The 19,650-nt window shown below is 37.0% G+C and overlaps 2 protein-coding genes across 4 annotated transcripts; one reads left to right on the top strand and one right to left on the bottom strand.

The window, feature by feature from the left end:
* The first annotated feature begins 687 nt into the window (after positions 1 to 687).
* On the top strand, positions 688 to 2,679 carry LOC131167411 (fasciclin-like arabinogalactan protein 1). Its single transcript, XM_058126221.1, has one exon. The coding sequence runs from the start codon at positions 1,045 to 1,047 to the stop codon at positions 2,467 to 2,469; it is 1,425 nt and encodes a 474-aa protein (XP_057982204.1). The 5' UTR covers positions 688 to 1,044; the 3' UTR covers positions 2,470 to 2,679.
* Positions 2,680 to 14,674: 11,995 nt separating this feature from the next.
* Positions 14,675 to 19,360, bottom strand: LOC131165058 (nudix hydrolase 2-like). Of its 3 annotated transcripts, none has more exons than XM_058122712.1 (10): positions 19,282 to 19,352; positions 17,700 to 17,969; positions 17,498 to 17,563; positions 16,466 to 16,603; positions 15,978 to 16,055; positions 15,836 to 15,886; positions 15,685 to 15,719; positions 15,183 to 15,291; positions 14,801 to 14,987; positions 14,675 to 14,707 (listed from the first exon to the last, which is right to left on the bottom strand). In XM_058122712.1, exons 2-9 carry the CDS (start codon positions 17,967 to 17,969, stop codon positions 14,802 to 14,804), a joined length of 933 nt encoding a protein of 310 aa, XP_057978695.1. In that variant the 5' UTR covers positions 19,282 to 19,352; the 3' UTR covers positions 14,675 to 14,707; position 14,801. The 3 variants fall into 3 exon arrangements, with proteins under 3 accessions (XP_057978695.1, XP_057978703.1, XP_057978711.1); XM_058122720.1 differs by having other exon boundaries at positions 17,700 to 18,572; positions 19,282 to 19,325; XM_058122728.1 differs by having other exon boundaries at positions 14,675 to 14,987; positions 19,282 to 19,360.
* Between the last annotated feature and the right edge of the window lie 290 nt (positions 19,361 to 19,650).

Here is a 19,650-nt window from a genome sequence, read left to right as displayed (position 1 = left end):
TTGACTCATTTAAATCGATTCATAATTGATTCAAACATTAAATAAGCCAAAAATAATTAAAATTTTGTTTATCTACTTTTAAACGAATCCATTGGCGAATTTCAGGTTTTATCAAATGAATATCAACCAATCCATTAATAACACGTCCAAATTCATAAACAAGTCCACTTGCCCATGCTTATTAGGCACAAAAATTAGTTGTTCATCAATGACAAGTGTATATATATATATATATGCTTTGGATGAAAATGACAGATTATTCGCAATTTGTCATAAATCATCCTATCCAAACTGTGATAAATTTGTCGCTTAATTGAGTGAAATATGAATAATAATTTTCTCACTTAATAATTAGTTTAATCTGCTCCAAACTATTCGACTTGATTCGTTTTATCGGGTTTAGATGCGAGACACACATTGTGTAAATTCACTTCTTTAACATTATGCCTATACGTCATGATCGGAACGCACATAGCATGCATCTCACACCTGAATAAAAGGGAGCACAAACAAGTAAAGTACAAGATTTTAAAAGCATGTAATAACTATATATATGCATTAGTATCCACTCGACAAAAGTGTTGTATAAGCAATGCAATTCATTACAAGCTTGGAATGGCCGAGCTTCATGCTATAATTATGCAAATTCATATTAGACAAGTATCATAATCGAAAACATTTGTTGCAAATTTTAAACCCGTTTGGTGGGTAAGTGATTAAATTACCAAAGAAGAGAAAAAATAGGTAGGCTCAAATCATTAACCCCCCAAGGCAAAAAACCTCTCACCTCACCAAACATTTTTGAAAAAATGTTTTTAGATCTAAAAGGCTTTCGTAGAAGCATCCCCAATCATTAAACTTTACTATAATCTCCATTTCCTTTTAATCTTAATGATGTACACTGCGGGGCCAAATCTCAATCTAATCCCACTTTCCAAAAACTAAATTCCTAAACAATAAATAAATAAATAAATAATAAATGAAACTCCCAAACAAAGCACAACTGGCGTACACCGCAGTGGCACTAACCGTAATTTAATCCAAATGAGAGGGGCATGCCCTATATGGCAACAAATCATCCCCGGACCGCTCCTACTTACTGAGGCCACTCGTCTCTCCGCTCCACTGTCTTCTCCAATCTCAGCACAAACAGCGCAGACCACTTTCTCTTTTTCTCTCCCTCTCTCTCTCTCTCTCTCTCTCTCTCTAACCCGGCACGCAATGCAGCTCATCTCGGCCGCCGGCGTCGCCGCCGGGACCGTTCTCTTCCTCCTCTTCGCCGCAGCCTCCATGACGGAGGCCCACAACATTACCCGCATCCTGGGGCCTCACCCGGAGTTCTCTACCTTCAACCACTACCTTAGCCTGACTCACCTCGCGGCGGAGATCAACAGCCGGGAGACAATCACCGTCTGCGCCATCGACAACGCCGCCATGTCCGACCTCCTTGCGAAACACTACACTCTCTCCACCATAAAAAATGTCCTCTCTCTCCACATCCTCCTCGACTACTTCGGCACCAAGAAGATCCACCAGATCACCAACGGCTCCGCCCTCGCCGCTACCATGTACCAGACCACCGGAAACGCCCCCGGCTCCTCCGGCTTCGTCAACATCACCGACCTCAAAGGCGGCAGGGTCGGCCTCGGTTCCGCGAACAACGACGGCAATCTCACTTCCACGTTCGTCAAATCCCTCGACGAGATCCCCTACAACATCTCTGTCATCCAGATCAGCCACATCCTCTCCTCGCCGGCCGCCGAAGCCCCCACGCCCTCCCCCAGCCACCAGAATATCACCGCCATCATGTCCGCCCACGGTTGCAAAGTCTTTGCCGACACTCTCCTCGCCAATCCCGACGCCGAGAAGACCTTCAACGATGGTATTGATGGCGGACTCACGATCTTCTGCCCCATCGACGACGTCTTCAAGAAATTCCTCCCCAAGTACAAGAACCTCACTGCCGATGGCAAGCTTTCGCTGCTCCTCTTCCACGGCGTTCCCGTCTACCAGTCGTTGGCGATGCTCAAGTCCAACAACGGCATCATGAACACCCTAGCCACCGACGGAGCCAACAAGTACGACTTCACGGTGCAGAACGACGGTCAGGACGTCACGCTGAGGACGAAGATCGTAACTGCCAAACTCACCGGAACGCTCCTCGACGACCAGCCGCTCGCGATCTACACCGTCGACAAGGTTCTCCTGCCGAAGGAGCTCTTCAAGGCGGAGGTGCCGGCGCCGGCTCCCGCCCCGGAGGCGGAGTCCCCGAAGAAGTCTCCAAAAAAGTTGCCGAAAAAAGCTTCACCACCGTCGCCGCCCAGCGATTCGGACTCGCCGGACTTGGCACCCAGCGACGATGCGGCCGACCAGACAGCGGACAACAACGGCGCCGTTAGATTTATCGGGGCGAGATTTGGTTCAGTGATGGGTTTGAGTCTTTGGCTTGTACTGCTGAACCTCATGTGAGTTTTTTTGTTTTTTTAGAAAAAAAATTTCTGATTATTTTATTTTATTGTTTTTTTTCTAGGTTTTTATTTTATTTAGTTTTTTTTTTTTTTGGGATGGTTACAATAATTGTGGCCTTTATGGGCCCAATTTAATTTGTATTATTGGGTGTGTTGTAATTGTTTTTTTTTTAAATATAATGAGAGGATTGGACGGTTGTGATTTGTTTCATTGTCGTTATTATAATATTATTAAAAGTTTGCACATTCTTCTTGATAATGGACGGTGGAGATTGTAAATAGCAAGGGATCAAAAAGGCTTATCATGCAACTGCTTGTATGGAATGCTTACTGCGTGAAAATTTATGATTTACTTGCGGTCCTAGACTAGACCATGTGAACTTTTAACGGCCATTTATTAAATTTTTAGTTTTTTTTTTGGTAATTTTAATTTATGTAAATTTAAAACATAATATAAAATTTAATTAATTTTTTAAAATTCAAATATTGAAATTTATGTTCTGAATATTATGTAAATTTGCTATTTCAATGAGTAACCGGGGGTTATTATATTTTTAGATAAACGATAATAATCTTTTTAAAATTTGGTAAAATGATAATAATATATTTTGAGATTTAAAAAAAAAAATTTAGAGATCAAATTTCTCATGAGATTTATTAAAGAGATTATATTTTTATAAAAAAGAGATGAGTTTCTGAAAGGAATTTTGAATCTATGATATTTTTATATTTGAGAGAGAGGTTTATGATGAAAGGAATTGGGAGTTAATTTTGTAGAAGGGAAATAAATGGCAGCAAACAAGCTTGAGAAATGTTTGTGCTTTGCTTCATCATATGGTCTACTTCAAAAAGTAAAAAAATTAAAAATTAAAAAATCTCTTTGTTCTTTTATAGCTCTTACCGACGCATTCTTTTTGTATGGACCTCATATTTTTTTCAGGGGGTTATATTGATCGATCGCGTTTAAGAATATAAATTTAAAATTTTGAGTTTAAATTTGTATATATGTGCGTCAAATTGAATACTTTTGAAATTTGTTTGGTTTGATTAAATCCACACTCTTCTTTTATTGCTGCCTAAGATGGGAAGTGGGGATTGATGGAAGTAGAAAAGAATAGCGAAGATCATAACAGGCATGGCAAGAAGAAGAACCAGCTCTTGTTTCTTTCACCAGAAAAAAACCAACAGGAATTAAAAAAAAAGAAGAAGAAAAGAAGGAACATCTCAGAAAGCCCACTGCAATTTAGATGGCCAAAGCGAAAACACGATGCTTAAAAACAGCAAAAACAGAGTAACATCGCAGCAAAACCCGAAAAGAAAGGGAAGGGGGTTGATGCAGCATAGTTCTTGGTGGAAGGCACATAGTATGGAGGAGGGTGTTGACAGCACTGAACAACCGGGGTTGGCAGGCAATTGCCCTTAGCTGGTCCTGGTTCCTGCTGCGGCGGTGGTGGCAGAGGGGGTGTTGGCAGCGGTGGTGATAGTGGCAGAGGTGATGTCAGTGGCGGCGGAGGGGGATGACAATCTGGGTACTGACAGATTGTGCAGTTTGTGCAGGCAATATTGGGTGAAGCCAAGATACAACCAGTACTCATCACTGATAACCAGAGTGCTAAAACAAATGCAGGCTTACCCACGAGCATTTTCTCTTAGAGCCAGAAAGAAACCAATTTCTCGTAAGAAAACATAGAGCAATGGAGATGTATAGGATGGCTGTGAAGAAACTGAGCTTGATCAGAATGAGTTGCTGGTAATTCTAAACACCCAGTTCAGATTTATAACTGGTAGGAATACACTTCCATGGCTTGTTCTTTTCCTCAATTTGATCAGCTTTTCGGGTTTTGATGCCACGTGTTAATCCATCTGTCATGGTTATGTGCTGCGTAGGAAGCTCGACTTATATGCATGTATCTGCAAATGTACAAGTGGTCAAATTTGTTTTCTATAGGAGTTGGATCTTTGTTTGGGATTGTGGAAAGTCCATGATCTCGGCAGATTTACAGTTCCATACTGCATATAAATTCAATGTATGATTCAAACACGCGCAGTCAAAATAGCAGCAAAAAGTTTTAACCAACAAAATTAGAGAGCATGAACTGAATTCACAGTGGAAAATTTACAGAACATTTCATTCTGATTTCCTAGCTTTTCAGATTAACTGGAAAATGAGGCTGGATATTTCTCAGTCACCCTATTGAGTTTGCAGCCCTTCACTCACATCTATGCTGTATAAAACTGAGGAGCCTCACTTACCCATAACACAAAATCACATTCTTTTACTTGATGATATACATACATATATATATATATATATATATATATATATATATTATATTGTAATGCCCCGAACCCTTAAACCCGGGTTTGGCGCGTTATACCGGATAAAATTCTTGATAATTCATAATTAACATAACATACGCAGCGAAAAACATAAACAAAATCTCCATATAACACAATATTAGAGTTTACTAATTTCTATCTATAATCCAAAGTATCCATCCAACACCTGCATTCTCATATATACATACATCTCCAAAAGCATTTCAGTATTTTCACAACCATTCTGTTCTCAACAGGCTTAAAAAATAAATATTTATATTCCCCCTAAATACCCTCGAGCTCTCTAAGCTCAACCTCGAGGATGTCCTGAAAAAGAAATAATCATATTCGGGTGAGACACATCTCAGTAAGGGAAGAAATATACATATTAAAATAGCGTGTGACCAACATGAGATAGATAGATATCATTTTTATTTCAGTTACAAATCATCATATAACATTGAAATCGTTTTTTGAACCTAAACAATCACATGCAAATATTTAACTCACGAGATTACCCAAGGATATAGGTGATTACCCGCCCATACAAGTAGCACCCCTCTGCTCCGATACTTAGGTAACCCTAAGGTCACAATTAAAACATATCAGAGCACTCACCTTACTCAGTAAGCCCTCAAGTGGTAGATTAATCTCGTACTCACACAGTTCAACAATAGTTTACCGACAAAGGCCCTAAGGATAGGGAATCCTACCTGCTCATACAAGTAGGTTCCCTCTGCCCTAGTGTGCTATGCAGCTACTGCTACATCTAAAGCTACTAGTGCACTCGCCTTACTCAGCAAGTCCTCAGGCGAAGAGTATGTCTCGCCCAATCGTAACATGTTCTATGTACATACATACTTCTATTATCATAATACATAATTTTGTTATGTCATCATACATTCATGCACATTCATTCATGTTCATAACTTAACTTTGCATTTCGTTTCACTTTAAGTGACTCTTTCTCATTTATATCATTTACCTTTGTCATTTCATTTCATTGCCATTTCATCGTCATTTCATTGCATAACATTTCATTTCATTACTTCGTACTACAGTTGGTCTTTAGCCATCATCAGTTAGTCTACGTAGAAACGTGTTAGATCTACTAACACAGCTCAGTCTACGTAGAAACGTGCTAGATCTACTAACACAGCTCCTTTTAGCTGTCATCAGTTAGTCTACACAAAAGTGTGCTAGATCTGCTAGCATGACTATCTTTCAACTGTCTTACATTTACATGGTTGCATTTAACATACATAGGCAATATTATCCATATCATATTTTATTTTCATTATTTTACTTACTTAGTCTGCATCTCATACATTTAACATATAATTTGTATAGATTCTCATGCCACACAATTTAGCAGTAAAATTCATACATATTTCTCATAAAATAAGTCAACCCACATTTAACATTTACATGCTCAAAATACACTTCATTTCTTACATAATTTCTTAGAAAATTCCTTTCACTTTCGTTTGTTTACTTTCACACATACATAACTATATCGATAATCCTAAACTCAGAAAACATAAATTTCATGGCTGGCATTTTAAACCCACATAAAAAACATATATACATAAATAACACATGTTCATTTTTAATTCATGAAAAACCTGATTTAATATTTAAATTTCTCCCTTACCTTGTTTCTTGAATTACAGGGACCCCGAAAAGATGCCTATGGTGCTCACCCGGACCCTGAAATTAAATTCCTAATTTTAATAAATTATTCCTGAATAAAATATTGTTTAAATATTTCATAGGGTCATAATTCCTAAATAAATAAATATACCCTTAAATATAGCTAAATTACCAAATTTTTTAAATTAATTAATTCATTTCCCTAAAATACTACCCATCTAACCTTCCTTAGGCTCCACATACCTCAAATTAATATTTAAACTAATATTTAATAATCCCACTTAATTTTCTAAATTATGCTTGCGGGACCCAAAATTACACCCTCGGCACTTACCCGAGTCCTGAATCAAAAATCCTAATTCCATTTAAATTATTCCTAAATAACATACTATTTAAATATTTTCTAGGGTCATAATTTTCAATTTACAGTTAAACCCGCAAATTTAATTAATTTGCCAAATTTCCTAAATCTCACGCTTTGGAGTAAGACCACGAAAATCCCAACTGAAAAATTACCTACGTCAAAATGATGACGACGACGACTAAGACCACGTGGTGGTAGTCGTTCGCCGATTTAACAGCAAATTTAAAGCAAAATTGAGAAAATGAGGAAAAATTACCTTTCCCCAGGAGCAGTGCTTAAGTCGTTCCCATGACCAATCTACTTCAGTAAAAATGTCGGCAGCGGAATTAGGAATCCAACGGCACCTTCCGTTTCCCGATTCACTACAAATTCGCCGAGAAATTGAGAGAAGGAGAGAGACGGAGACGGAGTGGTTGGCACAAGAATTTTTAAAAATTTCAGTGCAAAAGGGGGGGGGGGGGAGTCTGTTTCTTCTTACTTCTTCTTCTTTCTTCTTTTCTTCTTATCTTCTTATCTTCTTATATTATATTACTTTAACTTATTAACTTACTTATATATATATATATATATATCTTATTTTAATTATTATTATTTTTTAAATCCAATGCAATAATATTTAATTTAACAACTAGTAATTTAGTTATTTAATTTATCTTAATTTATTTTAATTTCTTTTTTTTTATTTTTTTTCCCACGTCATTCCTTTTATTTATTTATTTGTTATTTTATTTATTATTATTTTTTTCTAAATTATTTTATTTCTTTTAAATCTTTGGGTCTTTACATTCTCCCCTCCTTAAGAAATTTCGTCCTCGAAATTTTATTAAATAATCATCCCTTCTTCTTACTTAAATTCATTTGTTAACTAGCACTATAAAAAGTCAACATCCATATCATCATATTAATCATTCAATCATTCATCATTAAATTAAATCATCATTATCTTAAATATACTCTCATACCTGCATCCCTGATAGTATCCTCCTCAACCTGAAGTGTGTACAGCTGGGGTGGACCGCCTCTTCCAAGTGGTACCTGCTGTTTTCCACGGTCTTGATTCTGAGCAGCTACCATATGTAACGACCCGAATAAAATGAAAGTTAAATAATAAAAGAAAAGGGATATGGAAACTGGAACAAAAGGAGGTCGTCGACTTTGTCGACGAATATAGGGGATTCGTCAACGAACACAGGGCTTCGTCGACGAGAAAATACAGAGAGGGGTTTTGAGGCAACCTGAATTTCGTCGACGAATACAGGGTCTCGTCGACGAAATTTGTGAAGGACTCATCGATGAAGAACGGGCTCGTCGACGAAATCCCCTATTTTATATATACGAAAATTCGGGAGTTATTTGATTTTTAAGAAATCTCTCTCTCTCTCTCTCTCTCTCTCTCTCTCTCTCTCTCTCTCTCTCTCTACGACTCTCCCTCCCTTCTCTCTTCATTTTCGGCCCCACCAGTCGTCAGATCGACGATCCAAAGCTACCACGACGATCTTGGCAGAGTTCTCTTCAAATCTGCTGGAGCGGATCGTGGGAGAAAGCTAGTTGGAAATCATCCCAGAGTTGAGGTAAGACTTTTTAAACCATATTTGGTCTTGCGCTAGTTATAAGAAATGTTGTGCGCATGAAAATACTGTAATTTAATACTGGGGGTTTCTAGTTTCAGGGTATTGGTCAGGGAACCCCTCAGGTGTTAAACTTGAATGCTTTTGGGTAAAAACTTTCTACTCAATATGTGGGCTTTTGACAATTGAGGAAAATATTGTATGCTTAGAAATACTAAACTCTAATTCTGAGATTTTTCATTTTCAGGGTGTTGAGTTAGGAACCCTGCGGGTGCGGGGTAGTTTTATTAGGGGCTTTTCAAGAATCAGGTAAGGGGATAAACTAAGCTAGTACTGTTTGGAAAATGCTTCTATATATATATATATATATATATATATATATATATATATAGTTATCATTTGATTTATGGAAAATGTATATGTTTATATATTTATGTTTTATATTTGCAAAATACTGTGAAAAATGATCGTATGTTGAATATGTGGAAAATCTACTATGTGGCATGAGTAAAAATGTTGTGAAATGCTGTTTTCTGGGAATGTGGATGATAGGGTTTTTTATGATGAAAAAACCGGCGTACAGGCCGAGATGTTTATATATATATATGTGTGTGTGTGTGTGGATATGTTTGCCGGCATATGGGTTGTGCTATGTGATTTGCCAGCGTACGGGCTGTACTATGTGATTTGCCAGCGTACGGGTTGTGCTATGTGATTTGCCGGCGTACGAGCCGTGCTATGTGATTTGCTGGCATACGGGCCATGCTATGTTAAAATGTGTAATACCGGCGTACGGGCCGATGATTTTCATGATACACGTATATATGTGAAATGATATAATTGATGTGAAAATAAATGATATAAGATATTAATGTATCACGATTTTAGTATATGTATATGATATCAGAACCTGGTTGGCTTGATCTAGGCTAGCACTTGCACGGTACCGTTGCTATGTGTCCATGGTCTTCGTGATCATGATATCTGTGTTAACACCGCTGTACGGAGTGGTGTGAGATTGGATGGTCGATGTGGTTTTGTTCAAGAAGTGTGTTGTTATCGCCCCTGGTGTACGGACTAGTCTGGGTAGACCCATCGAACCTACAGACTAGACTATTGACTTGGCAGTGGTCGGCCAACCATTGTCAGGTCCCGCCTTCGGGCCACACAACCCAGTCATGTGGGGGTAATACATGACAACAGCCAGGTAACCTTCCAGGATTGTTTTTATGATATTATTATTATGTTATGAGATGAGATATGTTTATGAAATGCAATATGTTCTGTCATGTTTTGATGTACTTATGATATGTATGGTATATGTAGAACACGGTATACTCATGTTGCCACACACTAGTATTAGTTTATTTCCCTTACTGAGAGGTGTCTCACCCCTGAATTTTATTAACTTTTCAGGAGCTCCGGATAGGAGAGCGGGAAAAGCCCCGCATAATTAGTGTTGTTTATCTGCCCTCTGCGAAGGGTAAGTTTTTGGTAGTGACAGTTAGGTTTTTGTGAGAATTGTTCCTAGATTCCATTTTTGGGATGTATATACGGAGAGATAGTGATTGTAGTACTCTGGTATGTTGTATTGCACATTATGATGAGATGAATATGATTATATACTTTATGTTCTACTGTATGTTCTATTATATCCCTGGTATCCACGGGTCCAGGAGGATGGTGACCTGCTGAGTTGGAGTGTATGATGTTGACTTTATTGAAAAAAATAATAATAAATAAATAATATATGTGAAAATGAGCAGGTCGTGACACCATAGGCGATGGTTCCCGGCAATCCTTCTTGATATGCCCTGGCTTACCGCACCTGAAGTAATTTGGAGTGTCAAACTAGCATTCGCCCCTATGTCTCTTATTACACTTCAAACATACAGAGCCTACCGTTTCCTTCCCTTTTTTTGCTGGTCCCTGACTGTCCTCAGACTGAAAAGCAGATGGTGCAGGTCTCTTCTTATGCTCTAAAGGCTCAGTGCTGTCCTGAATACTCTTCTCCAACACCGCTGTCTTATCAACTAATTCTAAAAAATTCTGAACCTGAAACTTCATCACTAGCTCATAAATCCTGCGCCTCAGGCCTTTCTCAAATTTCCTGACTTTCCTTGCTTCATTTGGGATCAGAAATGGAGCAAAGCGTGACAGTTCTACAAACTTAGCCGCATACTCTGCAACTGTCATATCCCCTTTGGTCAAACAGGTGAACTCTTCGATCTTTTCCTCTCCGACAAATGAAGGAAAATACTTGTCAAAGAACAGCTCCTTGAATCTTTCCCAGGTAAGGGCTATCTTTACTGTCCTCTTATCCTCTAGCAGCTTCGCAGAACGCCACCAGTGCTTTGCCTCTCCTGTCATTCTGAATGCAGCAAATCGGACTTTTTGCTCATCCGTGCAATCAAGTACCTCCAATATCTCTTCTATTTGTTGAACCTAGTTCTCTGCAATCACTGGATCAGGTCCCCCCTCAAAAGTAGGAGGGTTCAACCTCATAAATTCCTTGATGCTACTGCCTTTATCTGCAGGTGGACAGTTATGTTCTTTAGGTTCTTTTTTCATCTCTGCTCTAACCTGACGAACTATACCCCGCAGCACCTTGGAGGTATCAATGTCCTCTTCTTCACTAGAAGTATCAAAACCTTCCCTTTCTTCAACCCCTACATTTTCATCTCCAGAATCCATCTTGAAAAAGGACAGAGAAGAGATAAGAATTCCGTATCATAACTTCAAACAACATAATCATTAAATTAAATCCAATAAAATCCAAAATCCCCATATAAGGACCAATCTACCCATCTCCTATTTTTATCATAACTCATTCCTATACTCTGGTATAAATAATTTCTTAAATTATCAAAATCCCAAAATCAATGCTTTGATACCATAATGTAATGCCCCGAACCCTTAAACCCGGGTCCGGCGCGTTATACCGGATAAAATCCTTGATAATCCATAATTAACATAACATACGCAGCGGAAAACATAAACAAAATCTCCATATAACACAATACCAGAGTTTATATATTTCTATCTATAATCCAAAGTATCCATCCAACACTTGCATTCCCATATATACATACATCTCCAAAAGCATTTCAGTATTTTCACAACCATTCTGTTCTCAACAGGTTTAAAACATAAAAACTTAAAACATAAATATTTACATTCCCCCAAAGTATTATGAAAATATACCCTTTCTCTTTAAGTCCCTCAAAATGCTAAATACCCTCGAGCTCCCTAAGCTCGACCTCGAGGATGTCCTGAAAAAGAAATAATCATATTCGGGTGAGACACATTTCAGTAAGGGAATAAATATACATATTAAAATAGCGTGTGACCAACATGAAATAGATAGATATCATTTTTATTTCAGTTGCAAATCATCATATAACATTGAAATCGTTTTCTGAACCTAAACAATCACATGCAAATATTTAACTCACGAGATTACCCAAGGATAGGGGTGATTACCCGCCTATACAAGTAGCACCCCTCTGCTCTGATACTTAGGTAACCCTAAGGTCACAATTAAAACACATCAGAGCACTCACCTTACTCAGTAAGCCCTCAAGTGGTAGATTAATCTCGTACTCACATAATTCAATAATAGTTTACTGACAAAGGCCCTAAGGATAGGGAATCCTACCCGCTTATACAAGTAGGTTCCCTCTGCCCTAGTGTGTTATGCAGCTACTGCCACATTTGAAGCTATTAGTGCACTCGCCTTACTCAGCAAGCCCTCAGGTGAAGAGTATGCCTCGCCCAATCGTAACATGTTTTATGTACATACATACTTATATTATCATAATACATCATTCTGTTCTGTCATTATACATTCATGCACATTCATTCATGTTCATAACTTAACTTTACATTTCGTTTCACTTTAAGTGACGCTCTCTCATTTACATCATTTACCTTTGTCATTTCATTTCATTGCCATTTCATCGTCATTTCATTGCATAACATTTCATTTCATTACTTCGTACTACAGCTGGTCTTTAGCCATCATTAGTTAATCTACGTAAAAACATGATAGATCTACTAACATAGCTCCTTTTAGCTGTCATCAGTTAGTCTACACAAAAGTGTGCTAGATCTGCTAACATGGCTTTCTTTCAACTGTCTTACATTTACATGGTTGCATTTAACATATACAGGCAACATTATCCATATCATATTTTATTTTCATTATTTTACTTACTTAATCTGCATCTCATACATTTAACATATAATTTGCACAGATTCTCATGCCACACAATTTAAAAGTAAAATTCATACATATTTCTCATAAAATAAGTCAACCCACATTTAACATTTACATGCTCAAAATACACTTCCTTTCTTATATAATTCCTTAGAAAATTCCTTTCACTTTCGTTTATTTACTTTCACACATACATAACTATATCGACAATCCTAGACTCAGAAAACATAAATTTCATGGCTGACATTTTAAATCCACATAAAAAATATATATACATAAATAACACATGTTCATTTTTAATTCATGAAAAACCTGATTTAATATATAAATTTCTCTCTTATCTTGTTTCTTGAACTATGCCAACAGGGACCCCGAAAAGATGCCTATGACACTCACCCGGATCCTGAAATTAAATTCTTAATTTCAATAAATTATTCCTGAATAAAATATTATTTAAATATTTCATTGGGTCATAATTCCTAAATAAATAAATATACCCTTAAATATAGCTAAATTACCAAATTTTCTAAATTAATTAATTCATTTGCCTAAAATACTACCCATCTAGCCTTCTTTAGGCTCCACACACCTCAAATTAATATTTAAACTAATATTTAACGATCCTACTTAATTTTCTAAATTATGCATGCGGGGCCCAAAATTACACCTGCGGCGCTTACCCAAGCCTTGAATCAAAAATCATAATTCCATTTAAATTATTCCTAAATAACATACTATTTAAATATTTTCTAGGGTCATAATTTTCAATTTACAGTTATACTCGCAAATTTAATTAATTTGCCAAATTTTTCAAATCAGACTCTCGCTTTGAAGTAAGGTCTCGAAAATCCCAATTGAAAAATTACCTACGTCAAAATGACGACGACGACTACTAGGACCACCTGGTGGTACCCGTTCTCCGATTTAACAGCAGATTTAAAGCAAAATTGAGAAAATAGAAAAAAAATTACATTTCCCCAAGAGCAGTGCCTAAGTCATTCCTACGACTAATCTGCTCAAGTAGAAATGTCGGCAGCGGAATCAGGAATCCAACGACACCTTCCATTTCCCGATTCGCTACAAATTCGTCGAGAAATTGAGAAAAGGAGAGAGACGGAGACGAAGTGGTTGGCGCAGGAATTTTTAAAAATTTCAGTGCACGGGGCAGTCTGTTTCTTCTTTCTTCTTCTTCTTCTTCCTTCTTCTTATCTTCTTTTCTTCTTATATTATATTACTTTAACTTATTAACTTACATATATATATATATATATATATATATATATATATATATATATCTTATTTTAATTATTATTATTTTTTAAATCCAATGCAATAATATTTAATTTAACAACTAGTAATTTAGTTATTTAATTTATCTTAATTTATTTTAATTTTTTTTAAATTTTCTTTTCTTTTTCCCACGTCATTCCTTTTATTTATTTATTTCTTATTTTTTTATTATTTTTTTTCTCTAAATTATTTTAATTCTTTTAAATTTTCGGGTCTTTACATATATTGTGTAGCTTCACTTCATGTTCACACATTCAATTGACAAATAGAGAAGTGCAATTAATAGAAACTACTTTTTTTATTAATTGCCTTAGCAAGGCAGAAACTATGTATAAGGAAGTCAGTCAATAAAACAATATCGAGATACAAGGGAATTTTTTATTTTTATTTTTAAAAGAAGACGGCACCTCCATTTATTTATTAATAAACCCTCACTTTTGGCGGAGGAATACCGTGATTACAAGTTAAAACTAACTAATCAACCAAAGTAGAACAAACAAAATTAAACATATCTAACAAAGGAGATAAAAATATAAAAACAACCAAAAACAAAACGAAATACACCAAACAAAACTCTAGAAATGAACTAACGACCAACAGAAATAAGACCCCACCTATCCATTCGAAGGATACCTTTCAGATAACGTGGTAGAAGGTGTTGTTCTTCGTAGATTACATTGTTTCCCATTTCTCCTTCTTCAGCAAGAAAATCAGCCGCACTATTGTCTTCCTTATATTAATGCATCACTATAACAATCACTCCTTCTAACTCTGCTACAAGTTCCTCCCAAAATTCTCAAAGATACCACAAAGTATATTTACCTTTCTGAAACCAATCAACTACAATTCGTGAGTCACTTTTAATAATCACATTAATGAACATTTTATTTTTTAGGGTACGGTGAGCAATGGCACATACACTAGTTCACATCCCGACTGTTGAAGTAAAAATGACTCATTCTATCAGTGAAAACTGAAGATATAGTCCGAGGAGTAAACCCAGCATAGTCCCCATGTACCTTCGCCAAGCATAATTTGTTTATGTACTTGAAAAGCTCGTGCTTCTGAGCAATAGGTTGAGCTGCATATTCTTCAAATGGCATCCACTAAGGTGACAAAAGCAAAAAAGTGACAGCATGAGAGCTTTCATTAGATTGATCCAATGTGTAAAATGTTGACAAAGCTATGTGCATTATTTTTTCATATTTTTTTAAACAAGTTCTGTCCTCATTATGATATTATAAATCCGAAAGTAAAACCTCGCCATGTGTGATGATATATCATGATCAAACAGGATTTACCTGTGCTGCCTCAATCTCTAAATCTTGCTTCTGAACGTCGAAGGACAGTGGATTTAGGATGCACAGAAAGAATAGATCTGATTTCTCAAAGAACGATTTGTGCAATTGCCTGTAATTTTTAGAGCAATCATGTCAAGAGACGCAAAGGCAACTGAGCCATGGTTTGAAATTGACGAGTAACAAGCAAATTCTTTTTCCCAAATGCAATCCAAATTGCCAAAGCACCTACAAACTTTAATCAACAGGATTTAAAATTCTAATCCCTTTATCTGATTCCCCCAAATTTCTTCATTGCCAGATTACTTATCTATTTCATTTTTCTTCATTGTCGTTTGAAAGCTTATCAGTGGAGATCGTAAATTTGCCATGCAAATTTCCCAAACACATATACTTGGCCAGTTTTCCATGTTTATGGCCAAAATTCAAGACCTATCAATCTGCCAGTGGCTGACTGAAAGTATGTGATTCAAGTGCAGATGGAAAACAATTGAGATTATTATACCTGAATGCTAGAATTTCCACAAATTCTGTGTCAATCTGAAGCAACGAAAAAATGGTAGTCTTAGAAAAACCATGAATACTGGAAACGAAAACTAGAAAGCACGAAGAACCTCATAATTAATTCAGTCAGTAATTACACGCTCATCACTTACCCCTGTTTCTTCTTTTACTTCTCTCATTGCTGCCATGAAAATGTCCTCACCCTGTAGATTGACCAGTTCAATTTATAAGGGAGAAAAGGTGTTTTAAAGTTTGCAAAAAGCGATTATAAACTTTCTTAGTTTAGGTGAAAACCTCTTCAACAGCGCCGGTGGGAATCTTCCACACACCTGTTCCTCGTAACTTACCATTCTTTTCCTGGACTACAAGCACCTATACAAATAAAAATAGAAAAAGGTTAGAAGCACATAAGTGTGTCAAATATCATGTCAGGATGCATAAAAGCAAGCCCTCTATGGTACAAGGCACTTGCTGTCAAAGGATGATCATTCCTGATATCTTCCGGATTAAACATTGGTACAATTTTGGCTTCAGCCAGGCACAAGCCACTTCGCTTTACCATCTGGATTCTAGAGTAGTTCGGTGTCTTAGAAAGTTTAGAACATTCAAACAAGGGGGCTTCTATCCAGAAGACTTTTTCAGCAAAGCGATAGGTGAGTTCCAATGTCAACTTTGAAAGACGCACAAGACAAACTGAGGAGGGCTAGCCACATATTTCTATGGCACATCCTTGATCTTAACATCTAGAAGCAATAGTGAAATACTGGAAACTGCTCTGGTACCTCTCTTTTAGCATTCATTACAATAGCACCAATGCCTACTCGGTGTGAAGCATTTGCAGGAATGGTATTAGCCCCTCTAGGAATCCAGTAAACTAGCATTAGGTAATCCGGCTCAGCATGGTGGTACCAAAATCCCTCCTGCGAAAATGGAAAAAAAACCTATCATTAGAAAGCCGAAGGCCAGATAAAGGCTACACTCAGTTTACTACTAAAACATGATGGAAATTTTTAGAAACAAGCTTCTATACTCAAAAAGAGTTTCTTCAAGGAAGGAATGCGCCCATCAGTTGCATTGAACTAACGTAAAAGCACAACAAGACCAATACCTTGTATTGTATAGAAAAGGAAATAAAGTGGCGGATGCTTTGACTCGACAAGGTATCATGGAGAGGAATAGTTTGTTTACAAAAAGTAGTCAACTTCCTAAAGTTATCAAATGTTTGTATAGATTGGATAAGATGAGTATGACTTATATGAGATATGTTTAGTTGGTTTCCTTTTGATTTTGGTATAGGTTTGTTTTCTTCTTTTGTTTGGTTTGATACATGAGGTATTTTATTGGTTATTATGTAAGCCTTAAGTATCATAAGTGAGGGTTATTAATAAACTTGAGATGGGACGGCTAAGTGGGTGGCTTTCGACTTTTTTCAAAAAAAGAAAAAAGAAAAAAGAAAAAAGGAAAACAAAGAAAGACCAATACCTTGTAATTTATAACCTTTCAAGTTACTATTTGGTTTAGTTTTCTAGTGACCTTTGGCCAAAAACAGGATCCCTTGTTGAATGGACTGCATCACTTTCTCTTTGGTTTTTTTCACCCTCCCTCAAGAGTCTATTTACATGGAAGATTTGTCAAGTAGTCGGTTAAAACTTAATATATATTGTTAGCCCACAACCTAATAGTTTAAGTTTTTAGGTCAGGAGGTCTTGGGTTCTAGTCTCCTCGCCCGCTTTATTCATCATACGGGTGATGACGCAGCTATGTTCCCCATTAAATAGACACCATTAAAATCAAAAGAAGTACTACGGAATTACCTTGACAGCAGCTTCAACAAGATTTACAAGCCCAATGGGCAACTTAATCCAAATACCCTTCTTGCCCTGCAAATATACATTCATAAACTAGTCAGCTTCTGTGCAGTATGGATGCAAGGTAATGTGAATGTATATTTCTACGGTGGCAAAGTAATGATGACAGCACGAATCCATTTTCAAAGAAGTTGATGGGTATAAACACCTGTCTTCTCCACTCTGATAATGAAGCTCTGAGCAAAGTCAAAAAGACTGTGGGGTCCATAGGCTCCTTCATGTCCACAATGACACCTCCATGATCATCATTGGAAGCAGGAAGTAGTTCAGTAGGTTGAAATCCATTCTCATAAATCATACGGCCCACGTGTTCAAGATGCTGAACTCCATTTTCAGAAGCTATTTGGCGGACAAGAGATGGTGGATTGATTGACACTGACATGGATCTGATTATCAATGTAGCTGGGAGATCTGACATCTGAAGCCAAGAAGAGCATAAGAGAAAAAAGTTACGCAACGCACAGTTAGATCTGGTTTTGGTTAGATTTTCAACTTTTTCCAGTCCAAAATTAAGCAAGCAAATCCAAACTAACACAGTGACCTTATTAGGTAGCCAGGAGGAACAGCTATTGCTTATCTAGAATTCTCTCATCCCAGTTGTACTAAAGCTTCACCGGGACTAATTTTTGTTCGAGGCGAAACAGTCTCTTGCAAAAATGCAAGTAAGGCTGCCTTTTATTTTTATTTTTATTTTTAAACATGTGATCTTTTACAGGAGTATTTACAAAATTCCATTTGCTTGAAAACATGATCTGTTTTCTTTGATATCTTTGGCAAGGAATCCATCAACCATGCGAAACTAACTCAAGGACATATACACGCAAAAGCGGGGTTTCAAGAGTTCTTGGATTTCTTAGATTGTGTTTAGAACTCTAAACACCCAAACAAAAGGTTAGAATTTGCTGATGGGCTAGTTCCTTGTCTTCTAATATCTGTTACCCTTGCGGGTAATGTTCTGCCCTTCTGTTTCCTTTTTGCTTTCTTCATGCTCTTGCTTTGACATACAAATTTCAGTAAAACGCTTTAAACAAAATAACAATAGTATTAATGAATGATACAGCCAAATTATGCAGCACAAGCCAGCTAAAGATGTCGTATGAGCAAAACAGGCCATTCAAATAAGCATCAAAACGATATCTATTTCTCCACGATAAACATAAGCAGTCACAGACAGACACAAACTACACAGAGAGAAAGAATAACACAAATTCGCACTTTGTTCATAAAAGCTGCACCAGCTACGCATACCCACTTGGATTAAAGCTTTAAAAAAAAAAACACAATCTTAAAGACAACAATAACGCAATATCTTCTCAAAATTTAGCGCTAATTTTTTTAAACATAAAAAAAAAAAAATTGCACCAACAAAACATAGCCAGTTGGATCAAAGCTTAAAAACACAAATCAATCTTAAAGCCAACAAAAAAAAAAGTATTTTCTCCAATTTACCACTTGCTTGAAAAAAAGTGCGCTGACAAAACATACCCAGTTGGATTAAAGCTTGAAAACGTAAATCAATCTTAAAGCCAACAACATATAGAGAATTTTCTCCAATTTATCACTTGCTTGAAAAAAAATGCGCCAACAAAGCACACTCAGTTGGATTAAGAAAGACATTTAACAAAAAAAAAATCACCGAGGCTTCAATCACAACGAGTACCAAGTAACTCAGCATCAAGCTCAGCACAGCTTTGCAGAATCATAGAAGATTATCTACGACAAATGATTACCTAATAACAGAGTACCACTCGGAGCCGAGAAGCTTATGGTTCGCAGAGAAAACGTAGGAACGTTGGAGCTTTTATAGCTGAAAAATGTGGCTTTGAAAATTGAAAATTTGAATTTGCTGAAAAAAAATTTTCAAGTGGCAAGACCACGACAGGGTGACAGAGACAGTGAAAACGACGACGCATTTGTGCGTGTTGAATGTGGGAAATCTGCGATGCGGCCAGTGCATCGTGACGTCGTTCTCCTCATCTGATCAGCCAATAGGATCTCTCTCGTACCCCATCTGGGTCCCACCTTCCCTTAGCCGCCCTCTTTGTATTCGCCCACGTGGAGACAGTAGGGTTAGAGGACCACAGAGAACCATACCACTC

The sequence above is a fragment of the Malania oleifera genome, chromosome 1, assembly GCF_029873635.1.
Source record: "Malania oleifera isolate guangnan ecotype guangnan chromosome 1, ASM2987363v1, whole genome shotgun sequence".
NCBI lineage: Eukaryota > Viridiplantae > Streptophyta > Magnoliopsida > Santalales > Ximeniaceae > Malania > Malania oleifera.
Note: the sequence above shows the minus strand (reverse complement) of the source record. Positions and strands in the feature narration are given on the sequence as shown.